Genomic DNA, 22,826 nt, shown 5'->3' with positions numbered 1-22,826 from the left:
TTCGAATATTAGAGAGGGTTTAAAGTATTTGAGCAAGTGCTTCAGTAGGTTAATGTATGACGGTGATCCCAGTTATTTAGTATGATTGTAACTATATGTATGGCGGTGGTTCCAGTTACTTAGTACGATTGTAAATATTATAATTGTAATGTCTGATGTAATATCAATAACAATATGTGTATAACAGAATTAAAAAAAAAAAAAAACTCCCACCAAACTTAAAAGAAACTACTAATCGAGGAGTTACAGGCGTCAAACAAAATAGAAATATCTCAAGGCTCTAATATTTGAATGTAATGTCCACACACCATTATGCCCCAACCTGAAGAGGGGCTAGACTAACCTGCTTCTTCCTCGTGTCCAAATGGACTTAAGGACGCCCTGAGGGCACTCTGTATAAAAGGTCATTCTAATATAAAGAGAAAATTTTGACTTGCTCTGTAGTGACAAAGGGACTAATCATTTTCACTAGTCTAACTTGACCATCCGAGTGCAATCGTTGGCTAACTCGACATTGACTTCTAATAATGTTTTCTTTTACACGTCGCTGAGGCACCTATCCCATCATAAATGCTTTAAGAAGAAGCCATTTTCTCGTCCCTTAATCACCTCAAAAGGCGAATCTTCTTTAATGTTTTAGCTCAAAAAATGGGTTAATGTACATCTTAAGTTTCTATAAGTTTTATCTTAAATAATATGACATTTATTAATTAGGTTGTAAGATAATACATTTAATTTACTTAGATGTTTTATGAAGAATTAACAATCATTCAATAAATGACACATTATTTAGGATAAAATTTGATATAAAAAATTTAAAATGTGTATCGTTACTCATGAAAATATACCATCACTAAGATTATTCTACCATTACCATTAATTATCTTGTGTGATCTTGGGTTTTCAACACATAAGATCTGAAGAATATTAAGAGTAAATTGGGAACAAAATTGGGTAAAATATATATTAGTATGTCCGGATATAAATTTAAGACTGCTTCCATAATTTCAACCGTCTGATTAATTTGAAGGCCAAGATTGCTTTAATCTGACAATGTTGACATGCTGCAACAATCTATATGATATGATCTCTTATAATTTATTACTTATTTATCTGTTTGGTTGGCAGCCCATTGTCGTCATACTCGTCATCGTCGTTGTCTTCATCGTGTTTGTCGTTAGCTATCCTGCGTCGTCGTTAGCTATGTCTGTCACACAGCTCCGATTTTGATTTATTGTTTATTAATGGAATTATCATTATTAATTATTTATATTTTAATTATTATTATTGTTATTAAAATTTATTAATGTTCTTCTTCTTTATTATTATTATGAGTGATGATACAACTACAAATTATTGTACAAACTAATATAACATTAATAATGAAAATATAAAATAATAGAAATAAATCATGTGGGTCAAACAATATTTAATTCAACTAATTTTATCATGCCACATCAGTTTGTAGAAAAATAAATTTGTACAAGAATTTGTGGCTATATCATTACTCTATTATTATTGTTGTTATTTTTTATTCATAATGTTATTATTAAATTTATTATTATTATTAATATAATTACCAAAGGACAATAATTAACAAATGACATTTTAGTACATTATAGTAGTTCATTCTGATTTGAAGACAAAATAAGCACATCATCAATGGAAATGAATCTCATTCTAATTTCGATTCTTACATTTTAAGTATAATTTATTCTGATTTTTATTCCTAATTCCGATTCCAACTCATTCTAATTTCAGTTCATTTCGATTCTACCCATTCCGATTACTGATTGGTGATACATTTTAAGTAAATAATTTATTCTGATTTCTATTCTTTATTTCCATTCCAACTCATTCTGATTTCAGCTCTTTTCGATTCTACCCCATTCCGATTACTGATTGGTGAATGCATCATTAGTGCCTTCATTCATTCTCATCGTAAGAAGTGAATAAGGAGATATTCAGCATAGAACAACTGCAAATTCAACAAAATAATTAGAAGTCAATCTAGAACTAAATAATCGAACTTGCGTGAATTTGATTTCGAATTCAAACATTAAATTAAATAGATCAATCACACTTGCCTTCCAAATGAACATGTAAAAAGAATATGTAGATGCATTATTGGAGAGATCCACAGTCTGAGCTCGAAGCCACAATAAGAAAGCAAGTGTGGAGTGGCCAATTATCTACACGATAAAAAAATGTCTAAATAAGTGATCTAAAACACATTTCGACAACATATACAAGGCAAAATTTGTTGTTGAAAGTAAATTCAGTTCTTACACTGACAAGCTTGACTAACTGGAAAGACGAAGAAGCTCCAACTATGACAGAAACTCCATATGCAAAAAACAGCGCATAAACACAAAGCCGAAGTACCTTTTGAGAAGACAAAACACATTATGCTGTTGAAGAATAAAAGTGTAATAGTAAAAGAACCCCAACAATATTTTTTTTTCATTTTTGTTACTATTGTAATGTTAAGATGAAATTAATGGATAATTAAAAATTAGAGGTCTAAACGGTAAAAAGGGGAAAAAAAAGCAACTTAAGCGTTATTTTTCCTGACATATTTACTAATTTACTCACATTTTCTTTCCCTAACTTGGAAGATATTGACTGAAAGCCAAATTGTTTATCGCCATCCTCGTCGGGTATATCCTGTTAAAAGTTCAAAACAAGTTATAGCAAATGGAAATAATTTGCAACACACACACACACTCACAATTTGTGAATTACCTTGAGGAGTGACATTACAGCAGAAATGGTACTGATGATAGCGGCCGCAAATATCAATGGTCTCGTAATTACGACCGGTCTACCAAGCACATATTTCTGTATAGATGTACATAACACACTTTAGATGAAAAAAACCCTAAAGAAAAAGTAGAAAAATTAAATCATTTTCTTAAACTGCAACAATTAAATAAAATTTAGTTAATTTGTTAAATAATATAATCAATTGTATTATACATGATATTTTACTATTTTATCTTGATAGTTGTTTGATGTTGGGAATATGAGTACCTTCAATTATTTAATTAATTAAATAATCTTTATCACGATTAATTGAAAAATTAAATGCAAACTTATGAAAAAAGTAAGGGAATTGTCATAATCTTTCCATTAATTCTGAAAAAAATTTAGAATTAATTCAAAAGTTTAAATGCTACACACACACACACTTCTTATTATGAAAAATAGTACAAAAAGTTATGAAATTCCCTTACTTTTTCCCATAATTTTGATTTTCAATTAATTATGATTAAAAAATTAGTCAATCAATTAAATAATTAAAAGTTACTCATATTTCCAAATCAAACAACTATCAAAGGTAAAATAGTAAAGTTAATAAAAAATTGACATTCTAGAAGGTTTGGATGTACTTTAAAATATCGGAAAATTTCATTTGTTTTATCAAATAAAGCATAGGTATCCTCATTTTTCCCAACTTCCATGACATTAATATTTTAAACTTTTGGAGAGCAATCTTTCTCGGTGTAAGACAAATTTAACAGTCGATAAAATGAATGAACTTTAAAGCTAATTTTGAAGTAAAAAGGTAGATAGCTAATGAACTATTGGTAATGTCAAGGGGTTTTTGTGTGGTCAGAAACATGACGAAAACATAGTTAATTTTGTAAATACGAGAATTTTGGGCCGTTTTCCTGTTTTTATTTATGATTTCTTCTCATCAAAGATTCTCTTTTCCAACAATAATGTAATTCTATTTCACTTATAATCATTCAATTCGTAGTGTGTATTTGTTTCCACATCCCTTTCTCCTAATTAAACTAAATACTATCACCTCAAAACCCACGATCAAATTATAAAACGAAAGCATGTAATTAACTACTCTGAATCATGTAATTAAGGTTCATTATGTTCCTTGGTTACTTGTCATTTTCTCTACTAATAAAACTAAATACTATCACCTCAAAACCCACGACTAAATTATAACATGAAAAAATGTAATCAACTGCTCTGAATCATGTAATTAAGGTTCATTATGTTCCCTGATTACGTGTCATTTTCTCCTTTTTCTTCTTTTTTAACCATTCTTTGTACTGCCAAATTTTACCCCAAAAAAATAAAAATAAAATTGCTCTAGATCGGACAAAATCCCATAATTAACATGATAAAGAATTTATATATACCTGGAAGTGTATGAAGAAAGAAAATTGGTATACAAGTCCGAACACAGTAACCATGCACATTCCGGCTAGAAATGGTTTTGTCTTCCATCTAAGAAAGGGAAGCTGCAAGATTGGGAAGTACCAGTTAAATGAACTTGTGCAAGTGAATGCAAAGTGCTCTACAATAGTAATATTAAATTTGCTTGAGTTCTCTCAAACTGAGACACATAAATTTATAATCTATTCGAGCTTTATTTTCTTTTTCGAAAGATGTGAATATATATCTCGAATCACTTTAAGCACTTACGTCGACGGAATAAGCAGTTCCAAGTAGAAACCATACAATGAGGCCAAAGATAAGTGGTGGAGATTGAAGGCTAAGTGCGATAGCCAGGCTCTGAAAATTGAGATCAACGAATTAATTAGAAACTAAAGACAGATTTTTCAAATGCTAAATGCTAATGTCACTAATTAACATGAAGGTCGCGTTAAAAGCCAGGGGGAGAGAATGGAAGAAAATACGTACCGTCAAAGACAATGTTAAAGTGATTGCGAGTCCAGTTCCCATTGATAAGTCACCGGAAGCTAGTGGGAGGTCGGGCTTGTTAACCTTTGGCAATAATGTCCTTGATTAGTGGCAAAGTAGCTAAAAAGTTTGAAGCCATAAAACAAGTATAATATGTGCCAGTCTCAACCAATATTTCCTGGAATAGCCCAGAGCCCAACCCAATTTAGATTTTTAAGGGCTTTCATTTTTCTTTTTTCAAACGTTTAGAAGTGATACCATCGGTACCCCCCTGAAACTCTCATAAAACCCCTATTCCGAGAAAATTCCATGAAATAATTTTAAAAAATCATTATTCTATCTTCAAATACTTTATTTACAAGTATAAATTTTGTTCTTCTTTTAATAAACCCCACGATTGAGAGATATCTTTCCTTCATGCATAATTATGTTTTTTCAAATTTTTTACCCAATAAGAATTCTAATGATTTGGTATTTAAAAACTTAATCAAAATCCAAATACTACATTGTAAAGTTCATTCTCTTCATTTCTCATCTTTGAGAAAAAAAACTATAGCATACTTATTCAAATTCAATATCAATGAATGATATTTTATTCTCAATTATTCTTTTGAGCGAAGAACAGATACTCATATTCCTATATGCAAAAAATATATTATTAATTAATGTAAGGTATTTCCATTTAATTAATTTGTTTTTTTGTTGGCTTCTCTAAAATACAATTTATATAAGTTTTTTGGTGCTGATGATGAATATTGTCAAATTGAACTCCTAAACTTCATGGGGTAAGGAAGAGTTCGTAATTTATGCAATAAAAGTATTAGTCTTTAGTAGATTATGTTGCTTACTATTTTTTTTTAGTTGTTTAAGGACTTCTTCTTTTTTTTTAATCGTTTATGTTGCTAAGGATTTTTATGGAATTAAAACAAATATATTAAAATTTCTAGTTATGTGGGCAAAGGAAAGGGGTTTGATGAGACTTTTCAAGGGTACGTGCTAATAGCTCCACCCATTTTCATTTTTTTTTTAAATTTTTTAGTAGAGCTGGTGGCGCCACCTCATTATCCTCATAAACGCCCATCTTTTTATATTTATAGTTTAATCACCACAAGAAAATTACATTTAAGAACATTTACAAGAATAGTTAAATTAAATCCTAGTTCATTTTTTTTAAATTTAAAATCTTTCTCAACAACAAATCTATCTTCGCAAAATGTATGCTTATAATTATAAAATTTTTAATTATTTGTTTTAAGGATTTCAAGTCAAAAATCCTTTTTATCATGGTTATTTAACTTTTACAAAATTGGAGACGGAAACAAAAATTCACTAGGTTAGCACAAGTATTTTAAAAACCTTTGTTATCAACTTCTTTTAACTCAACAAACCAATTAAGTGGACTATTACTAAGCCAAAAGAAAATATAATAATGAAAGGAGTTTAATTGAAAATTGAAGATATAAATAAGCTAAAAAGAAATTGTCTTCGAATCTGAAATATATTTGTTAGTAGTCAACATGAAATAAAAATCCAAATAATAATTAAAAAAAAGTTCTGAACATATTAAAGTGTTTAACTGTAACTCTATTTGTCCTTTTATATAATTTTAAATAAATATAGATTTATTAACGGAAAAGTGGTGTAACTTGATGAGAATTTTAGAGGGTGCCAATAGTTTCATCCTATTTTTTTTCGTGAAGCTCAATTGGGCCCCCTCATGCAGAGTCCAATTTAGGTGATTTGTTGTTTAATTTAATATGTTACCTGATTAATTGCTCACTTTATTACTAAAATTTAGCTTATTAGCCACAATCCAAACAACAACTGTCTCTACTAAAATATCTAATGAAATACCTTGTCAATTTCAACATCGGCCACCTGATTTACAGTCCCTACATAATTGTTCATCAGTACTGCGGACAACAGGGCCTGAAATGTCAAGAAAGATTTAATGTTAGCCAAAAAAGCATTACAAGTAGGTGTCCTCTCTAGTACCCAAAATTTACCTTTAAGAATTCCATGAAATATTTTGGAGTCAAATCAGCAAAGCTTTGCAGTGGCAGAATGGCAATTGATGTTATCCCAACAATCTGGTACATAGAATTCGGGAAAAGAAAAAATTGTGTCATGCAATCTACAAAAAAACTTCACATCATTTTTTCTTGTTCATATTTTTCTGAAGAAATATAGTAGTTAACAAGTGCGTTGCTGCCTAAAAATTGGCCACAACAAGATGGAGCTCACAGTGCCAATCATAGCGAAGGGACGAGTAAAAACATATAATGCATGTAATTTCTTCAGGAGAACATCCCAAAAGCTCGTCGAGTTAATATCATCCTCATTGTTTGATGCACAACCTTGTTGTTGTAATGTGACAGCAACGCGGTATTTGTTGAACGGTTTACAATTTCTGCTGCTTGTGTTTTCATTGTTTTTGATTTTATTGGTCGAATAAAACGAATCACTTTGTGTGCATTTGATAGCGTAATTCTTGCTTTCACTTCTGTTCAAGCCGCCATGCACTTTTGTCAACGGTAATTGAAGTGTTTTGTCGCAACCTGAAATAGTCAAAACATAATAAATAATCTAGAGCTGGCAGAACAAAAACTTTAACGGGATATATATACTTGTCTAATTGTCTTTCTAAATTTATAAAATGATTAATAATAATTTCACAAATTTTAAGTGAATAAGTTATGTTGTTTCACTATCCATTTGTTTAATTAATACCTCCTCATTTGAGATGAAATTTATGATAAAAATTTGTAGTGCTTAACACTACTCTTTTGAAATATGCCATAAAGTAAAATCTAAAAATTGCTAAACTTTCAAACAGAACCCATAATTTTAATGATTTATAATTAGTTGATAATTTTATCATAAAGAGGCCAATAGAATCTCATATTTCTCCTTAAAAATCTAAACACAAAAAAATCAAGGGGAGACTACAGTGAGTTGTAATCTAAAAGTATCAAAGTAAAAATTTTCAAGTAATTATTTTAAAAGTAGTGCTAGAAAATCCTAAAAACTTCATCTCAAATAATATGATATTCATCAAGTGGATGGTGTGATAATATAATTAATTCAGTTAAAACTTATAAAAATCTATCAATCACTTGATAAATAACACATTACATGTCCTATTATTTAAAATAAAATTTTGTAATACAATTTGAGATATCTATCATCATTCTATTATAGTGAGTAAATATAAATGACTCCTTTTATTTTTATTTTTAAAGTAAAACTTTTTTTGGAAAGATATAAAAGTATTTTAATGTCCATTTTATTATATTTGAATACAATAGAGTCAAATCCTTATATAGAAATACATCCTTTATGAAAAAAAAAATATCATATGAATTGTTTAGATAGGGAAGCAAAAAGGCCAAGAGTTAAAAAAAAAAATTGTATATAACAAAACGAAAATTGTATTAGAATGAAGCTAATTGACAAAAAAGTTAAAAAAAAAAAGGAATGAGAAAAACTCATGGGGAAGCGATAGACTAACCAGCATGTTGCAAAGGATAGTAGTACTTTGGAGAGAAGCTTGAACTCGAATGCATTTGAAGCATCATTTCCACTCTCTTAGACTCTATTCTACTATTTTGCAAATGGTTATTTCAAACACTCAATAAATAGGCCGGTGCTATGCGGATGACCACTGCAATTGGCAACCCACTGAAAAAAAAAAAAAACTCTGGCAACTCGGAAAATTACAGAATTTGATAGTCAACGGAAAAAAAATCATAAATGAAAGAAAATGATAAGATAGTTTGAAGAGTTGAAGGTCTTACTGTGGCAAGTGGCAGCTCAGAAAATGACAGAATTTGATTTAGTCAAAATTAAAAAAAAAAAATCATAAATGAAAGAAGATGATAGGACAGTGTGAGGGGTCGAGGGCAACAAGTGGAGGTGGGTATTAACACATTTTCCTTCCACGTGGTTGGAAATTAAACGGCTTATTACCAATTCGCGTTGAATATTAAAATCTACAAAACAATGAAATGATAATTAATGGTATGGGACACACCGTTTATCCCCAAATTTTGCATCATCAATAGATAGTGACACGGCGTAATAAATAGTAAATTTCGTCAAGTTTGAATGAAAATGGTCAGATCTTTGAATGATTGGTCATAGGTTTGATTTTAAAAAATACGTCTATGTGAAGACAAAACACCGACCCCTGTTTTGGCTTCTCATCAGTGTACATGTAAAGGGAAGAGTCAAGAGTTGAAGCGATAGGAAAAGGGGGGAGATGTCACCAAAGACTTCTGAGATCCGCGCCGCCCACCTATGCTGATTGAGAGCCCGACCAATAGTGTGCTAATTCCAGGAGCTGCAGGCTATTAAAAAAACATTGGAAAGAAGACTCTACAAGTCTTCGCACAAGTAGAATTCTATTTCCATTTTTTTTTTACTTCACTGGTCTTCTCAAAGAATACTAATTAGTCATCTCAATTTTAGTCTTTCAAAGAATACTAGTGGTCATCTTAATTTTTACTCTTTTTATGATGGTTTTTTCCCTTTTTTTTTGACTGTCCTAGTCTTCTCAATAACTGAATTCTATTTCCTTTGAAAAATCAAACAAGATGTATTTCAAATACACTATGCTTATCCGTGTAATTTATGTTTCTCTGCGTGCCTGTCTAACTTTAAGAAAATTAAATGTATAATAAACATTTCAAAACAAAGGAAAAAAACTATAATAAAACTAAAAAACTTGAAAATATCACAAATATCGGCTGAGATTAATTATATGTTGGGCTAAGAAGATAAGCTTGAATCTTTTATATGATATTAGAATTACTGTGGCAATCACTTAAGTCTTCAATATTAATAATTAAGATACAGAGATAGATTATACATTTTACACTCTAGTAAATTTGACAAATATTTGAAATAACTTTGAGCATGAGTTAAGGATATGATCTTCTACATGAATTAGAAGAGAAAAAAATCCTAGCGGAGGATCTTTTCATGTTAACAAGTTATGAAAATATTGGATATTTTAATATGGCAAATGTCTGAAATAAAAAAATAGGAAGAAAAATAAAAGAATAAAATGTAAAAAAGAAATAGACAAAGAACGAAACACAAAAGCATAGATAAACAATAAAAAAACAAATTAAAGGAAAAACTAACGGCCCACATCTAGATTTTAATTTCTAAGTGAAAAGCAGACCAAACATAAGCGCTCTTATTAAAAAAAAAAAAGAAATAGTATTATAACATAAAGGAGTATAAGATAGTGATAGAAGTTGTTGTATATATAAAACGAAAATTAGGAGCGCCTCAAGAATTTACAAGAAGTTTTTGAATTGAATAGCAGGGTGAATTCCATTGAACAAAAGAATAATACCTAATACCATCATTTAATAAAGAGTGATGATACAACCACAAATTCTTAATAAACTTACCTTGTATAAATTGATGTGACATTAATTTATTGGTTGAATGAAAATATAAAATAATAAATATAAATCATGTGGGCTAAAAGATATCTAATTCAACTAATTTTATCACGCCACATTAGTTTGTACAAAATAAATTTGTACAAGAGTTTGTGGCTATATCATTACTCTTTAATAAACTATTAGCAACTGTATTATCTTGATGATAAATATGTAAATTATGGTATTTCATTATGCGAAGGAGGTGAAAGTAACGTGGAGTAGTTAAAAGAGTAAAATTCTGAAGACATTTGAGTCATGGACTTCGCAAAAATAAGCACTCTACTTTATTATCTCTTTACCATGTCAACACGACACGCGACACTTTTTTTTTCCCTTCTCTCTACATTTTTCTCATTTACATTGGGTTTTCAAATTTTCTTCAAATAGTTTTTTAACTTCACAGACTCAATCAACCACTATTTTCGTACATAGCAGCTTCTGATATTAATCGTCACATCTATTTCAGTACAAACTTTACATCCAATTTTATATATGTAACATTATCTTGTTGCTGAGTAACCAGTGAAGCAAATCAAATAATGCTGAAACGACAGAGATTAGGTGCGTTTTGGAGATTAAGTAATCAGGCAAAACAACGGGCTAAGTCTGCGTTTCATGTTATGTTGAATTTGCTGATTAGAACGACAGGAAGCTTTGCCGTTTCGAATTAGAGAAGCACAAGCAAGGCACGTGGTTCTTTAATGACGTGTGAAGTTCGATACGAGACCGTCACGGCATATGCACCTCACGACAGGAAGCTTCTGGGTTTGCTATAAAAGCCGTTTGACAGCTGATTCTGGTGTGGCATTGAGAGAGATCCAGTCATTGAGAGAGAGAGAGAGCTTATGAGAAGAGAGCATTCTTATTCTTTGTAGTGAGCTCTGTTATCTCTGTAACAAAAAACTTGAATCCATCAGCCAAACTGATCAATCTATTCCTCTCATTTGTGCAGGTCAATGTAAATTAGCTGAACCATGTAATTGACAGTGTCTTGTGATTTCTCGACATTTTGTGTTTCTTTTGATTGTTACTGCTTTAATCATTATTCTGTTCACCTTTAGATTCACAATTAGCTTATCGGATCACCTTTAAAGCATCTTCTTGTATTTGAATTGAAGATCTTGGCCTGTAGTTTGTGAAGCTTGTGTTGAGTGCTTCTGAATCACTACATTATTTAATTCAAATTGTACCTATCATTAATCATACAATTTTTCTTAATCTAAGTTATTGATAAATGGATTAAAGTCCTCTCTTGATATGAACTTCTCTTAAGCAAAAATTCATATGTTGATCGGTAGTTAATAAATTTCAAATACAAAGAAGTTATATTCTATCTATATACTATTACTACATGATATATGACATAAGATTATTAAAAGCTCAAAAGTGCTAAGATCAAAAGAAGATCCTAATCCTTGATAAAGTATATGTTCACAATAGCAACAAAAGCCCTAATGGTAAAAATCAGAAAGATAAGAATTCAGTAATCAACTATTTTTTAGTTACTCACTAAATCAATAATATTGACAAGTAAAAAAAATAAAAATAAATATTGACCAAGAAAGATAAGAATTAAGTAATCAGCTATTTTTTTGCCACTCACTAAATCAATAATATTGACAAGTAAAAAAATAAAAATAAAAATAAAATAAATATTAACCAATAATTCAATGCTTAATGAAAATTCAGCTAAGTATTGAATCCTAATTCAAATCGGAAACACATGCTTTCACAGAGTCTAAATGTTTGTTCGGATGACAATAATACTAACAAAGTAAAGAATCCAGGAAAAATAATAACAATAAAGCTTAATTTAAAAAAAAAACACAAAATATCTCCCTAATTGAGCTAGCCCCTAACTTTTTCCCTTATTCATAAGGTAAAATGTTAGTCTCACTGAAATTTCTCATTCTGAGAGTAATTTTCTTTTCTTTTCTTTTTAATTCCGATTTCATTATACACCTTTCCATTTCAATCTATTTCTTTACAATATTGTACGTAAAAAGCAATCCATTTGGAACAATGTAATTGATAGACTTGCTTGTTGAGGCTAATGAATAAGCATAAATTATACTAGATATACTGCAAAACTTTATTATGTAAATAATCCACCACAAAAAGTTATTTGTAAACATATAGGAATCTGAACCCTTTATTTCGAAGTATAATGCAAAATAATAGATGAAAAGAGTGCCATTGCTCTCTGCTACAGGAATTTGAAGCCTTCATTACTTTCTCAATGTACAAAATGAATAAGGAGGCATTCAACATAGTGTAACTGCAGATGCATTTAGATAACAAGCTAGTTTCGAGCTAAATGATTGGAACCTACTTGAATTTGATTCAATATTCTCATATTAAAAAAAAAATCGCTTCATAAATTTTTCCATGTTTTGGCAAAGATTTATCCAAAAAGAAAAAAGAAAGAAAGAGAGAGAGAAGAATCACTTATCTTCCAAATGAACATGTAAAAGGGTTGTGTTGATGCATTACCGGAGAGATCAACAGTTTTAGCTCGAAGCCACAGAATAAAGGCAAGTATGCTGTGGCAAATTACCTGCAAGAGAAGGTGAAAAAAGAAAAAGAAAAAAGCTCTTCGTATGTAACTGAATCAAATTAAACCACAAGTATATCCAATGCTAAATATCTTACAAAATGATGCAATTCTTCCAGCGATAAGCTTGGTTAGCAGAAAAGGTGAAGAATCTCCAACTTATAGTAGCTCCAAAGCAGTTAACATCATATAAACACAAAGGCAAAATACCTTTTGAGAAAAAAGACAATATTTGTTTGCCATTTTTCACAATGGATTACTGGTCAAATCTTAAAATAAATGATGGAAATGAAATATTACTAATTGGAAATGCTAAATTTCCTCCATTTTTTTTTAGTTTCTACCACTCACTACCTTAAAGTTTTCATAATACTTCAATATTTTTTAATTTCAAAATTTTAATATAAAAATTTATTGTAGTTAATTTTTTTTCCTAATTTACTCACTCTTTCTCTCGCTATAATGACACTGAGCGTTTGAATATCAAATTTCCTGTCACCATCTACATTAGGTAAATCCTTTAAAGAGATCAAAACAAGGAAATGTATGTGCTGCTAATTAGGAAAATGAACTAGATTTACTATATTTTTTGCTATGAGCATTCAATTTTTTAATTACTTTTAGAAGGCTATTTGCAAAGGATAATACGCACATGAAAGCAGTTGCAAAGATCAATGGTTTTGTAATTACTACAGGTCTTGCAAACACGTATTTCTGTGTCAAAATATTCATTAAAAAAACCGAAAGAAATTACAAGGAAAGAAGATATGACATATAAGTAAAGATAAGACCAATCACATACCATACGGACATGCAATAATTTAACATAGTTTATCCAATTGAGCTGTGTAGTGAAATTCACTGCAATAGATATCACAAGAGTATAAACACCAAAAACTCACTACCACTCATAGGTATACTAGCAAAATTAATCCCTTTGTTTCCATCAATCTCCTCTCATCTCTTTATTGGACGCACATAGTGCAACCCCTCACATATCTTTCTCTCATAACCTATAATTAATATATCATATTTAACCTTTCCTTGTCTGCTTAGAACTCCAATTGAAGAAGGTAGATTTTGAATGAAGCTACTTACTCCTCAGCAATCCTTTTATTTCCTAACATTTTTTTTGATAAGAAATTTCCTAACAATTTAAATGTACCACTTGGAATTAAATATTTGACCACCTGTTTTGACTGCAAGAGGTCAAAACGATTGGATTATCAATTTGAAGATACATGAAAGCTTAAAATGATCTTCTCTAGATCTTTATTAAGAAATAAAAGAGTTCCCAATTATTAAATATGAAAAATTAGTGTGTGTGTGTGTATGAAAAATTTGTGCGCGTGTATTTATATATCCCAGGATTTGAATGAAGAATAGCAAATGATATACAAGTTCCATGAAAATCATCATGGAGAACGGTGCAAGAAATGGATGTCCTTTCCATCTTAGAAAGGGAAGCTGCAAGATTGAGGACCAACAACTAACTGAATTTGGATCAAATAACAATTATAAGGCAAGAAATTGAAAAAGAAAAAAACTATTGTAAAGCAAAATGCTAGATCAATTTGGGCAGTTGGATGGAATAAGCGATTCCAAGTAGAAACCATATGATGAGGGCCGAAAGAAGTGGTGGAGATCGAGATATGACTCCCATAGCCAGACTCTAAAAATTGAGAAATTTATGGTAGCAAAATTTTTGATGGCATCTATCTATTGAGAATAAATACAGATTAGTAAAGAAAGATAGACTTTTTTTTTCAATAAACATTGGTTCTCAATCGAATCACACAAGACTTTGATTAGCAACTAAAAGACTTAATTATGATCATGGTTGGTAAAACAATCCGGGCCAACCTGGTTTAGGCTCGTGGGTTTTAAGCCTAATCACGGGCTAAAGACATGGATAAAGGCTAAAAAATATAAATACATGTAGGCTTGAATAAGGGCCTTTACAGAAAAAGAATAAAAAAAAAATAACAAAAAAAAAAGAGAAACATAACCCAAAACAATCAACTAAACAAGTGGCGAAGCGAAAAAAAGGGTCAGCAGCCGACATTGCAATAGCCAACAGTAAGGGATAGACGCACACCCACCCAACAATTGCAGCCATTGTCGTCCACCGATCGTCGATTGATTTCCATTAGGGGTGGGCAAATTCGGTTTGGATCGGTTTGGGACATATTCTCAAACCGATCCAAACCAATCGGTTTGAAATATTTTCAAACCGATATCAACCTAAAATTTTTTCAAACCGAACCGAACCGATCCAAACCGACTGGATCGGTTTGGATCCGGTTTGAACTTATTAACTAAAATTTCACTTCTTTTATATTATTTTACCTAAATTATTTGTTATTTTTTTGTATCTGTAATCTAAATTGATACCTCTTTTATATTATTCATATCTACTTTGATATCTACATAACAATTCAAAGATACATCCATACAAGTTTACAGCATAATACATCCTAATAAACAAGTTCTTAACCTGTTCATTCAAAACAAACTCACAAAATTAAAATAAACTTGAACAACATTTGACAATTAAAATATTGTGCATCTTGTCCGTCAAAATTTATAGCCCAATTACTTTTGATTTGTCAAAATCTACATAAAATGATAAATATAATTAATTAGATTGCTTAACTTAAAATATAATGTAATTATATAATATTTCTGGATTGGATCGGTTTGGAATCCTTCCAAACCGAAATCCAAACCGAGTGATGTCGGTTTGCAATCCAATAAACCGAAACCAGTTTTTTTACTAATGAAACCGATCCAAAAGGTCGGTTTGGATCGGTTCGGTTAAAATATGCCCACCCCTAATTTCCATCCATTCGGACGCAACACGCAGCCACGCGAACCCTGCACGCGACGCAGCAGCAAACCAGCACCAGCACACATCCATTCTTCTCTCTCTCTTTTTTTTTTTGTAATTCATTTATTGTTAAAACTAATTGTAATCAGAAAATTTAATTTTTAAATTCAATTTTGTGTAGGATTATAATGGGAAATGTTTTTGATCTACTTTATTAAAAAATAATGAAAACTTGTGTGTGCCTAAACTTGGATGGACTTCTAAAGGGCTGATCTCTAAACAACAACATGGCCCTACCTATAACGAATTTATACTTGTGCGTGCATAAACAATGGCCAAAAACAGCAGCTTCCTGACTCGTTTTGAAGAGTATGCGAAGTAGACAACAAGCTGTCTTCACAGGTGCGACATAAGATATAACTTACAGTCTTAAAATTTAAGTAGATCCTACTTAAATGTTACAGGTTTTTACCTATTTTGGAGTATTAAAAGTTACATTTCATGTACAAAATCCAACTATCAAATGACTTTGTCGGTCGTTTTAATTTTGAGATAATTTTGAACTGATATTTTTTCCAATTCAAACTAATAGAATGAGAACCCCCCACTTTCACATTCTAAACTGAAAAGTCAAAAGTGAAAATATTTAGCCACCCAACAACATTTAGAAGCGTTTGCTATGTTGGCAGTTGCTCACTGTCAATGAAGATATAAAGTCAATTGAGATTCCAGTTCCCATTGAGAAGTCATCAGAAGCAAGTGGGAGATCAGGTCAGTTAACCTTTAACAATGTTAAGTAAAATTATTAGCAAAGACAGTAAAAAAAAAAAAAAGCTTTTAAGCTTGAAAGCATATAATATTGAAAATTAAATCTGTTTACATAGTTTTCGGAGAATTTATACCATATGATTTCATTAAGGTTCCATTTTCAATCTATATATGCCCTTACCTTGTCCATTTCAACATCATACAATCGGTTTACGGCCACCACATAAATGTCCATTAGTACCGCGGGCACCAATGCCTGAAGTATCGAGAAGAATTAGTGTCACGAAAATATTTAGTCATTACTAGCATTTACTTTCTTTGTCACTTAAATTTACCTTCAATATTACCGTGAAAAATGTGGGAGGCAAATCAGCAAGATTTTGTATTGGAGGAAATGAAACCAATTTTATGGCTATAATCAGACAAACATCAAAAATAGGGGAAAAAAAATAAAAGAATACTCATGAGATATGACAATATGTGGAAACCGCATGTCATTATTGCATATATACTTGTTCTTGATTAAGAAGAATATTGCAGCTAAAAAGCAACCGCAGTTCCAGTCCATGTATAGGGACGATTTAGACGGTAGAGTGCATTAAAATTCCTGAAGAAAACATCTTAAAAGCTTGTCGAATAATTGTTATATAGCTGTTTTAGTTCATAACCATCTAGTAATGTGGAAACACAACGACATTTGTTGAACTGTTTACAGTTTCTGCTGCTTATATCCTCACTGTTCTAACATTGTTGGTTACATTAAATGAACTTTGAAAGCATTTGATAGAGTACTTTTTTGCATGGACTTACGTTTAGGACGCAATGGATCTGTGTCAAAGGCAATTGAAGCGTTTTAATGCAACCTGAGCTGGCCACAAAAGATACAATTTTATCTGATAATAAAATATAGATAACTACTATTGGCTGGCGAGGATATTATATAATGGCGAGGATCTTAAATTGTATATATGAAGTTATATAGTCATGCCCAAGTCAAAATTGACTGTGAATCTCCCTCTCTCATTGAAAATTGTATGCAAAAACAAAGCTCAACCTTTGTCAATCAATGCCAAGATTGATTGTCAATCAACAAAATAATTGACTGACTGTTTAGATAATTAATTAATATTTTCATTTATTTTCTTTGTGAATTATAAAAGCTAATAAAAGAAGAATTAGAAAAGCTGAAGTAAAGGATGATATTTTGGAGAGAAGCTTGAACGCGATATCATGTGAAGCATAATTCTCTATCTCTCCTTAGCGCTCTCTTAGGTAATGACAACGAGTTTAACAAAAATCAACATCAAAAAGCAAAAAAATGGATGTTTAATTTGTATAATATTGCTTATTAATTAATGTTCGAGCTTTAATAACAACTAGAAAAAAGAATATTGTATATAAAAAAAAATTATGTAAATCAAAACTTCCGTCCAAAATGGACAGAAAAATGACAAGACAAAAGATGCAGTTGAGGACACAAAAGCCAATTTAGTGTTAATACCACGGACTGTACCACGAAAGTGTCGTTTAAAGAGATTAAATTTTCTTCATTGTATTTGTCGATACAAATCTTTAGAAACAGCGTTAATTAATGGAAAATGTTAATCAAATCTGTTGATTAAGATTCTTGGTTCTATTCAAAGTTGATTAAGATTTAAATAAAAAAAATGGCACTGATCGACATTTATGCTTAGTTTGTCGCATTGCATTTGTGTCGTCCACCCAAAAATTAACCAAATCTGTTGCATATGAGACTTCTACGGTTTTCACGCTTTGTTAAAGTACATGGTGAAGGCGAAAGAAAACGAGATTGTTGTTGTCACGCAAACAATATTCAAAAGTACAAAAAAAAAAAAAAAAAAAAAACCGGGTAATTTTTCTATGAAAGGCATGCTATTTAACGCCAGCTATTTTAGTAGCTACCGTTCGCAATCAGGTTAAAAAGTTAACCATTTTTATTCTTTAAAAAGGAAATTAGTTAATTGTAATATCTGGAGTTAAGAGTATTTCTTTTAGATTCGAGAGTCACTGCCTCACTGGCTGGCCCCCACTCACAAGCAAAACAGAAGCAGCAGAGAGGCAGGTGGTTAAAAGTCAAAACTGTGCACTCGGTGCCGTTTTTGATCATGCTCTGTATTAGATATGGCTAACGGGATGGATTTACTTAGGACCGGCCGGAGATGTGTGCCAAATTGTGGCTTGAGCCGTGCCTTGCCTAACGAAAAAAAACACGATAAGATTTTTTTTAAAATTTTTTTTAAGAGAGCATGTTAAGTTGTTAGTATATTTTTTTCAAACCTAAGTACTTTGTTTGGGTCCAAATGTCTTCAATTAAAAGAATAAAAAATTCAAAACTCAATTCATATTTAATAATAATCAGCTAATAATGGTAAGAGAAAGTGATATTAACTACTAAATTAGACCCTACGATATTAGAATTCTTTTTTAATACTTAACAATGACAAGAACAATAATAATACATTTTTCTTAAGAGTTAATTTAGTATTAACTTCGACTGACATAAAGTTATAAATCATAGTTCATAATAACATTAATACATACATTTTATAAAATCATGATATTTATATTTTATTTATTAAAATCATAATATCATCTATTCGTTTAATAAACTATAAACATAAAACAATTAGATTTTTTTTTGAATCTAAGAATTAAAAAATCAGTACATGATCTCCCTCACTCTATTGTTCAATGAAATTAACGAAATTTAAATAAAAAGTTGAAGTAATTTTATTCTTTTTAAATATAAAAATGATATAATATCATGATCGTTTGAAACCAATTAGTGTTAGCTATTATATTCAATTTATAGGCAAAAGCAACAATGCTAGGTCTCAATGCTCGGCACCATGCCATTATTGGTTTGTAACCGTTGGATTGAAGTAAAATGAATCCAACCGGTTGAGATTGAATGTGAAAAAAGGGCGGGCAACTTGTTAAATTAGTTGCTGAAATAGTTTTCCCTTCCTCAAATTTTTTCCCTTTATTATGTCTCTCACCATCTCTCTCTAATCACTAATTTTTCTCCTACTTCTTTTTTTTTTTTTTTTTTTTCACTAAGCACATAAAATTGAAGCTACCATCTCCCACACAGAAAACAACAAATCAAATCCATCAGTCGGTTGCTGTCATTCGGAGCAGTTGAACACATCTGCCTTTCGTTGTCTTTAATTTTTGAGTTAAAGATGAGGTAAAGGTGTAATCTTCACTCTTGTGCTTGTTGTGGTGACTACTGAAAATGCAACGTGAAACAATTAGAGGTTTATGCCTTGGATTAAATTGTTTGTGCTATATGAAATAATTAGGGATTTGTAAATTTTGAGTGGAAAATGGTGTTTAGATAATGAAAAATTGTTACTGAAGAGATGATTAATGGGTTGGGAGCATGAAATTAGGAAGAAAAGCATAAGAAAATAGTGGGTTGTAGTGAGAAAAAGGAGTGGGTTTTGAGTTTTAAAGAGAGAAGATGATGAGATGAAGGAAGAAGACAATGAAAAGTAGGAGAACCGGCTTATTGGATGGGTTTAAGTGGCTAATCGCTTGGTCTTTGCCATCCCAGTGGTTAGCCGCTTGATAGATGTGACTAGCCTCTTGGATGGTAGAGACTAACCAGCTAGCTGCTTAAACCTATCTGGCAAGTCAGTTCGCTTGCTTTTCATCGTGATTTCCCCTGTATTTATCACATCGTTGTATGCTGTTATTTGTTGTTGTTTTAAACTTTTTCTGGTATTAATAATTAAATTGACATTCAAATATCTTGTCTATTACAGGCCTTGAACAATAGAATCCATTTATAACATGATACTAAAGATGATACAAGTGCAAGACTTGGTTAGAGAGCATGGATACACTTTTTGTAAGTATGAATTAATTGATTTGTTTCAAGTTGTTATGTTAGCAGTTAGTTTTGTTTTTGTTATTGAAGTAACATTGACTATTGGTTACAGTAAATATAAAGCAAAAAGGCTAAGGTCAGAAAGGTTCGTAGAGCCATGATTGCTGAAAAATAGAACAAATTAACGAATGAGTAGAAGCGTCAATTCTAGACAATGCCGGAGGACCCTGTTTTGGATGTTGCTGAAAACAATGGTATAAAAATTAATAAAGGCTAAAAATTCGAGGATAAACATGACCACTTTCTTATATCTCACTGTTGTGTGAGTGCATTCACTGAAGTTATTTCTATCATCTCATCTGAGCAATAAGACGCAATTAAATGAATTGGCTTCAAAATATCCTACACTTAAATTGTGCTCGGTTGAGACATGAGTTTTGTGAATCACTTTTCTAACAATGTGACTTGAAAAGGCTTTCAATATTTTTACATGGCAAAGAGTATTGTTTAAACCCCATTACCTTCAACATCATAATAGGGATCAAAGATAGGGGTGAACCCATGGATGTATAGGAAGAAGTGGGTGATATCACCGAACTACGTACTAAGTATAAAATCAGACATAGAGGAATCGAAATATCAATAGTTAGTGGTAAACTGATAGCCAACAAGGGCTATAATGATGACTTTAAGATCTTGTTTTCTCTGTTTGTTATAGGAACTTTATGTCCCACAAATGCCACTTACATTAATTTGATATATCTCCATGCCCTTAAAAATGTAAAGTCAATTGGGAAAAACAATTTGCCAAATTTTGACATTTTGGTATGAAAAATAATATGATATAAATATTGGTTTGTTATGAACAACTATTATACTTCACTATTGTTCTATATGATCGTTGTTCTATCAATAGAATAGTGTCCTATTAGTGTATGGATTGAGGAAGAGATTTGCCAATTCTTGAAATGAAAGAAAAAGTATGGGGACATTACAAGTATAGAGGTTTGTATTATTCTTTATCTTGTTCATACATGGTAACCAAATTGCGTGCATTTTCATTGTCAGTATTTATGATTGTTGTTCTCATTTATTTTAGTTTCCGATGCGTAAATCAAATTTTTTTCAACTCCAAAGTCATTTTCCTCATTTTGAACATATCCAAGATGCTAGCCTGTGCGCTGTTAATATGGAGACAGCTTTTAGGGTGCTTATAGAGCCAGTACAAAGAATTGATAGAAAATGGATTCATTCAATGTGAGAATGGAAATGGTTGAGAAGATTTTAGAGGAATCGAGATCACAATGCTTGATTAGTGCACCATCAAAACAACCATGTGATCGGTTGCCATCTTCGATCATGAAAAGTCCACTCGGAAAACCCAGGCAACTAGTCATAGAAAAAACAAAATGATTATCGTCAGTGATGAGGACTTTGTGCAGCACAAATTGAACTTGAACCTCGATAAATTGATGGCCTAAGTTGGGATAAGTCATCCAGTAAGTGAAATTTGTAGATATTCCTCCTACTTTGTTGGAGGTTATATCCTTACTCTACCACTTATTCTCCAAGATGAGGTATAGTTTATTTTGTAAATTTTATTTACATGATAATTCACTAATGAATGAATTTACATATAAATTAATTTTATATAGGATATATACGAACTAGTTAAGCAGACAAGAACCTCAAACATCTACTAATGTCAGTGTTCTGCCAACGCAACCAATTAGAAATTATAGGCTAGGCCAGTATCAATTTTCACCCTACGATCAAGTGTCACAAGGGGCAAATCCCAAGTACAAATATGGTTTATTTCAAGTTAATGATCCTATTAAATTAAAGCTTATTCACTATGCTTTTAACATAGATACTAATGGAAGGTATTCATGGAATTATGTGATAATTTTTGTCAAATGGTTTTTATAAAGTATTACTAAAAATTATTGCGTATTGTCTTTAGTAAAATCATTGTCTCTAGTTACGGTGAACTTGTAAATCAATATTCTTTATTGAGCCTTTTGCTTGGGACATGTCTATGTGGAGAGGTATTTACCAACCAGATAATGTAGTCATGGTATAAGTTTGCAGTCATGTCATATGTTTGTAGTCTCTAGTTGATGTAGTCATGTCATGGTATATGTTTGCCGTATGTTATATATTTTACTCAATTTCATTATGTTCAGGTGATTTCCATGAAAGCACATTAGCTAACCCTCATTGAGCAGGAGGTAGAGAAAAATGTGCCAATTAAATGGCATTTACCAACCATATATTCTGTATCTCTTGTAAATTATGCAATTTTTTTCTTTTTGTTTTCTGAAGTGATAATTTTCTCACGCTTATGTCTTTATTTTGTGTAGCAATCATTTCTAATGGTAGAAGCTAAAGTGGATTATTCTTCTAAAACATTTGCAATTGTTATGATAGATTTACAATTTAATAAATGATGAATCATGCATTGGTTTCTGCTGATTGTGAATGTGAAAGATCAAAGTTCTAAGATATGTAATCCTTTTTCGGATCCTCGTAGTAATAGAAGACATCACGATCAAGCGTTGTGCATCATATGTCACTTATGTTATTTTAAAGTATCAATTCCATTTTAGTACATGCTTATATTGTGTAAAACTTCATATCAATCGGCACTGTTTTTTGATATTTTCGATCGTTCTATTTCCTTGATTCAAT

At 30.9% G+C, this 22,826-nt stretch overlaps 1 protein-coding gene, 1 long non-coding RNA gene and 1 pseudogene across 2 annotated transcripts; 1 reads left to right on the top strand and 2 right to left on the bottom strand.

Moving 5' to 3' along the window:
• Positions 1-1,656: 1,656 nt before the first annotated feature.
• On the bottom strand, positions 1,657-8,347 carry LOC102618825 (coumarin 8-geranyltransferase 1b, chloroplastic). Its single transcript, XM_006483381.4, has 12 exons — positions 8,180-8,347; positions 6,913-7,226; positions 6,675-6,758; positions 6,523-6,597; positions 4,669-4,752; positions 4,450-4,539; positions 4,164-4,265; positions 2,746-2,841; positions 2,596-2,667; positions 2,290-2,385; positions 2,088-2,192; positions 1,657-1,978 (listed from the first exon to the last, which is right to left on the bottom strand). The coding sequence occupies exons 1-12, from the start codon at positions 8,244-8,246 to the stop codon at positions 1,937-1,939; spliced, it is 1,227 nt and encodes a 408-aa protein (XP_006483444.1). The 5' UTR covers positions 8,247-8,347; the 3' UTR covers positions 1,657-1,936.
• Positions 8,348-14,245: 5,898 nt separating this feature from the next.
• LOC127901223 (coumarin 8-geranyltransferase 1, chloroplastic-like) lies at positions 14,246-16,847 on the bottom strand (annotated as a pseudogene).
• Positions 16,848-19,120: 2,273 nt separating this feature from the next.
• On the top strand, positions 19,121-20,646 carry LOC127901008 (uncharacterized). Its single transcript, XR_008052990.1, has 3 exons — positions 19,121-19,490; positions 20,071-20,156; positions 20,248-20,646. It is a non-coding gene; the product is annotated as an uncharacterized LOC127901008 (long non-coding RNA).
• Positions 20,647-22,826: the final 2,180 nt, after the last annotated feature.

Source organism: Citrus sinensis, chromosome 1 (assembly GCF_022201045.2).
Source record: "Citrus sinensis cultivar Valencia sweet orange chromosome 1, DVS_A1.0, whole genome shotgun sequence".
Classification (NCBI taxonomy): Eukaryota; Viridiplantae; Streptophyta; class Magnoliopsida; order Sapindales; family Rutaceae; genus Citrus; species Citrus sinensis.
This window is presented reverse-complemented; position numbering and strand designations above follow the sequence as displayed.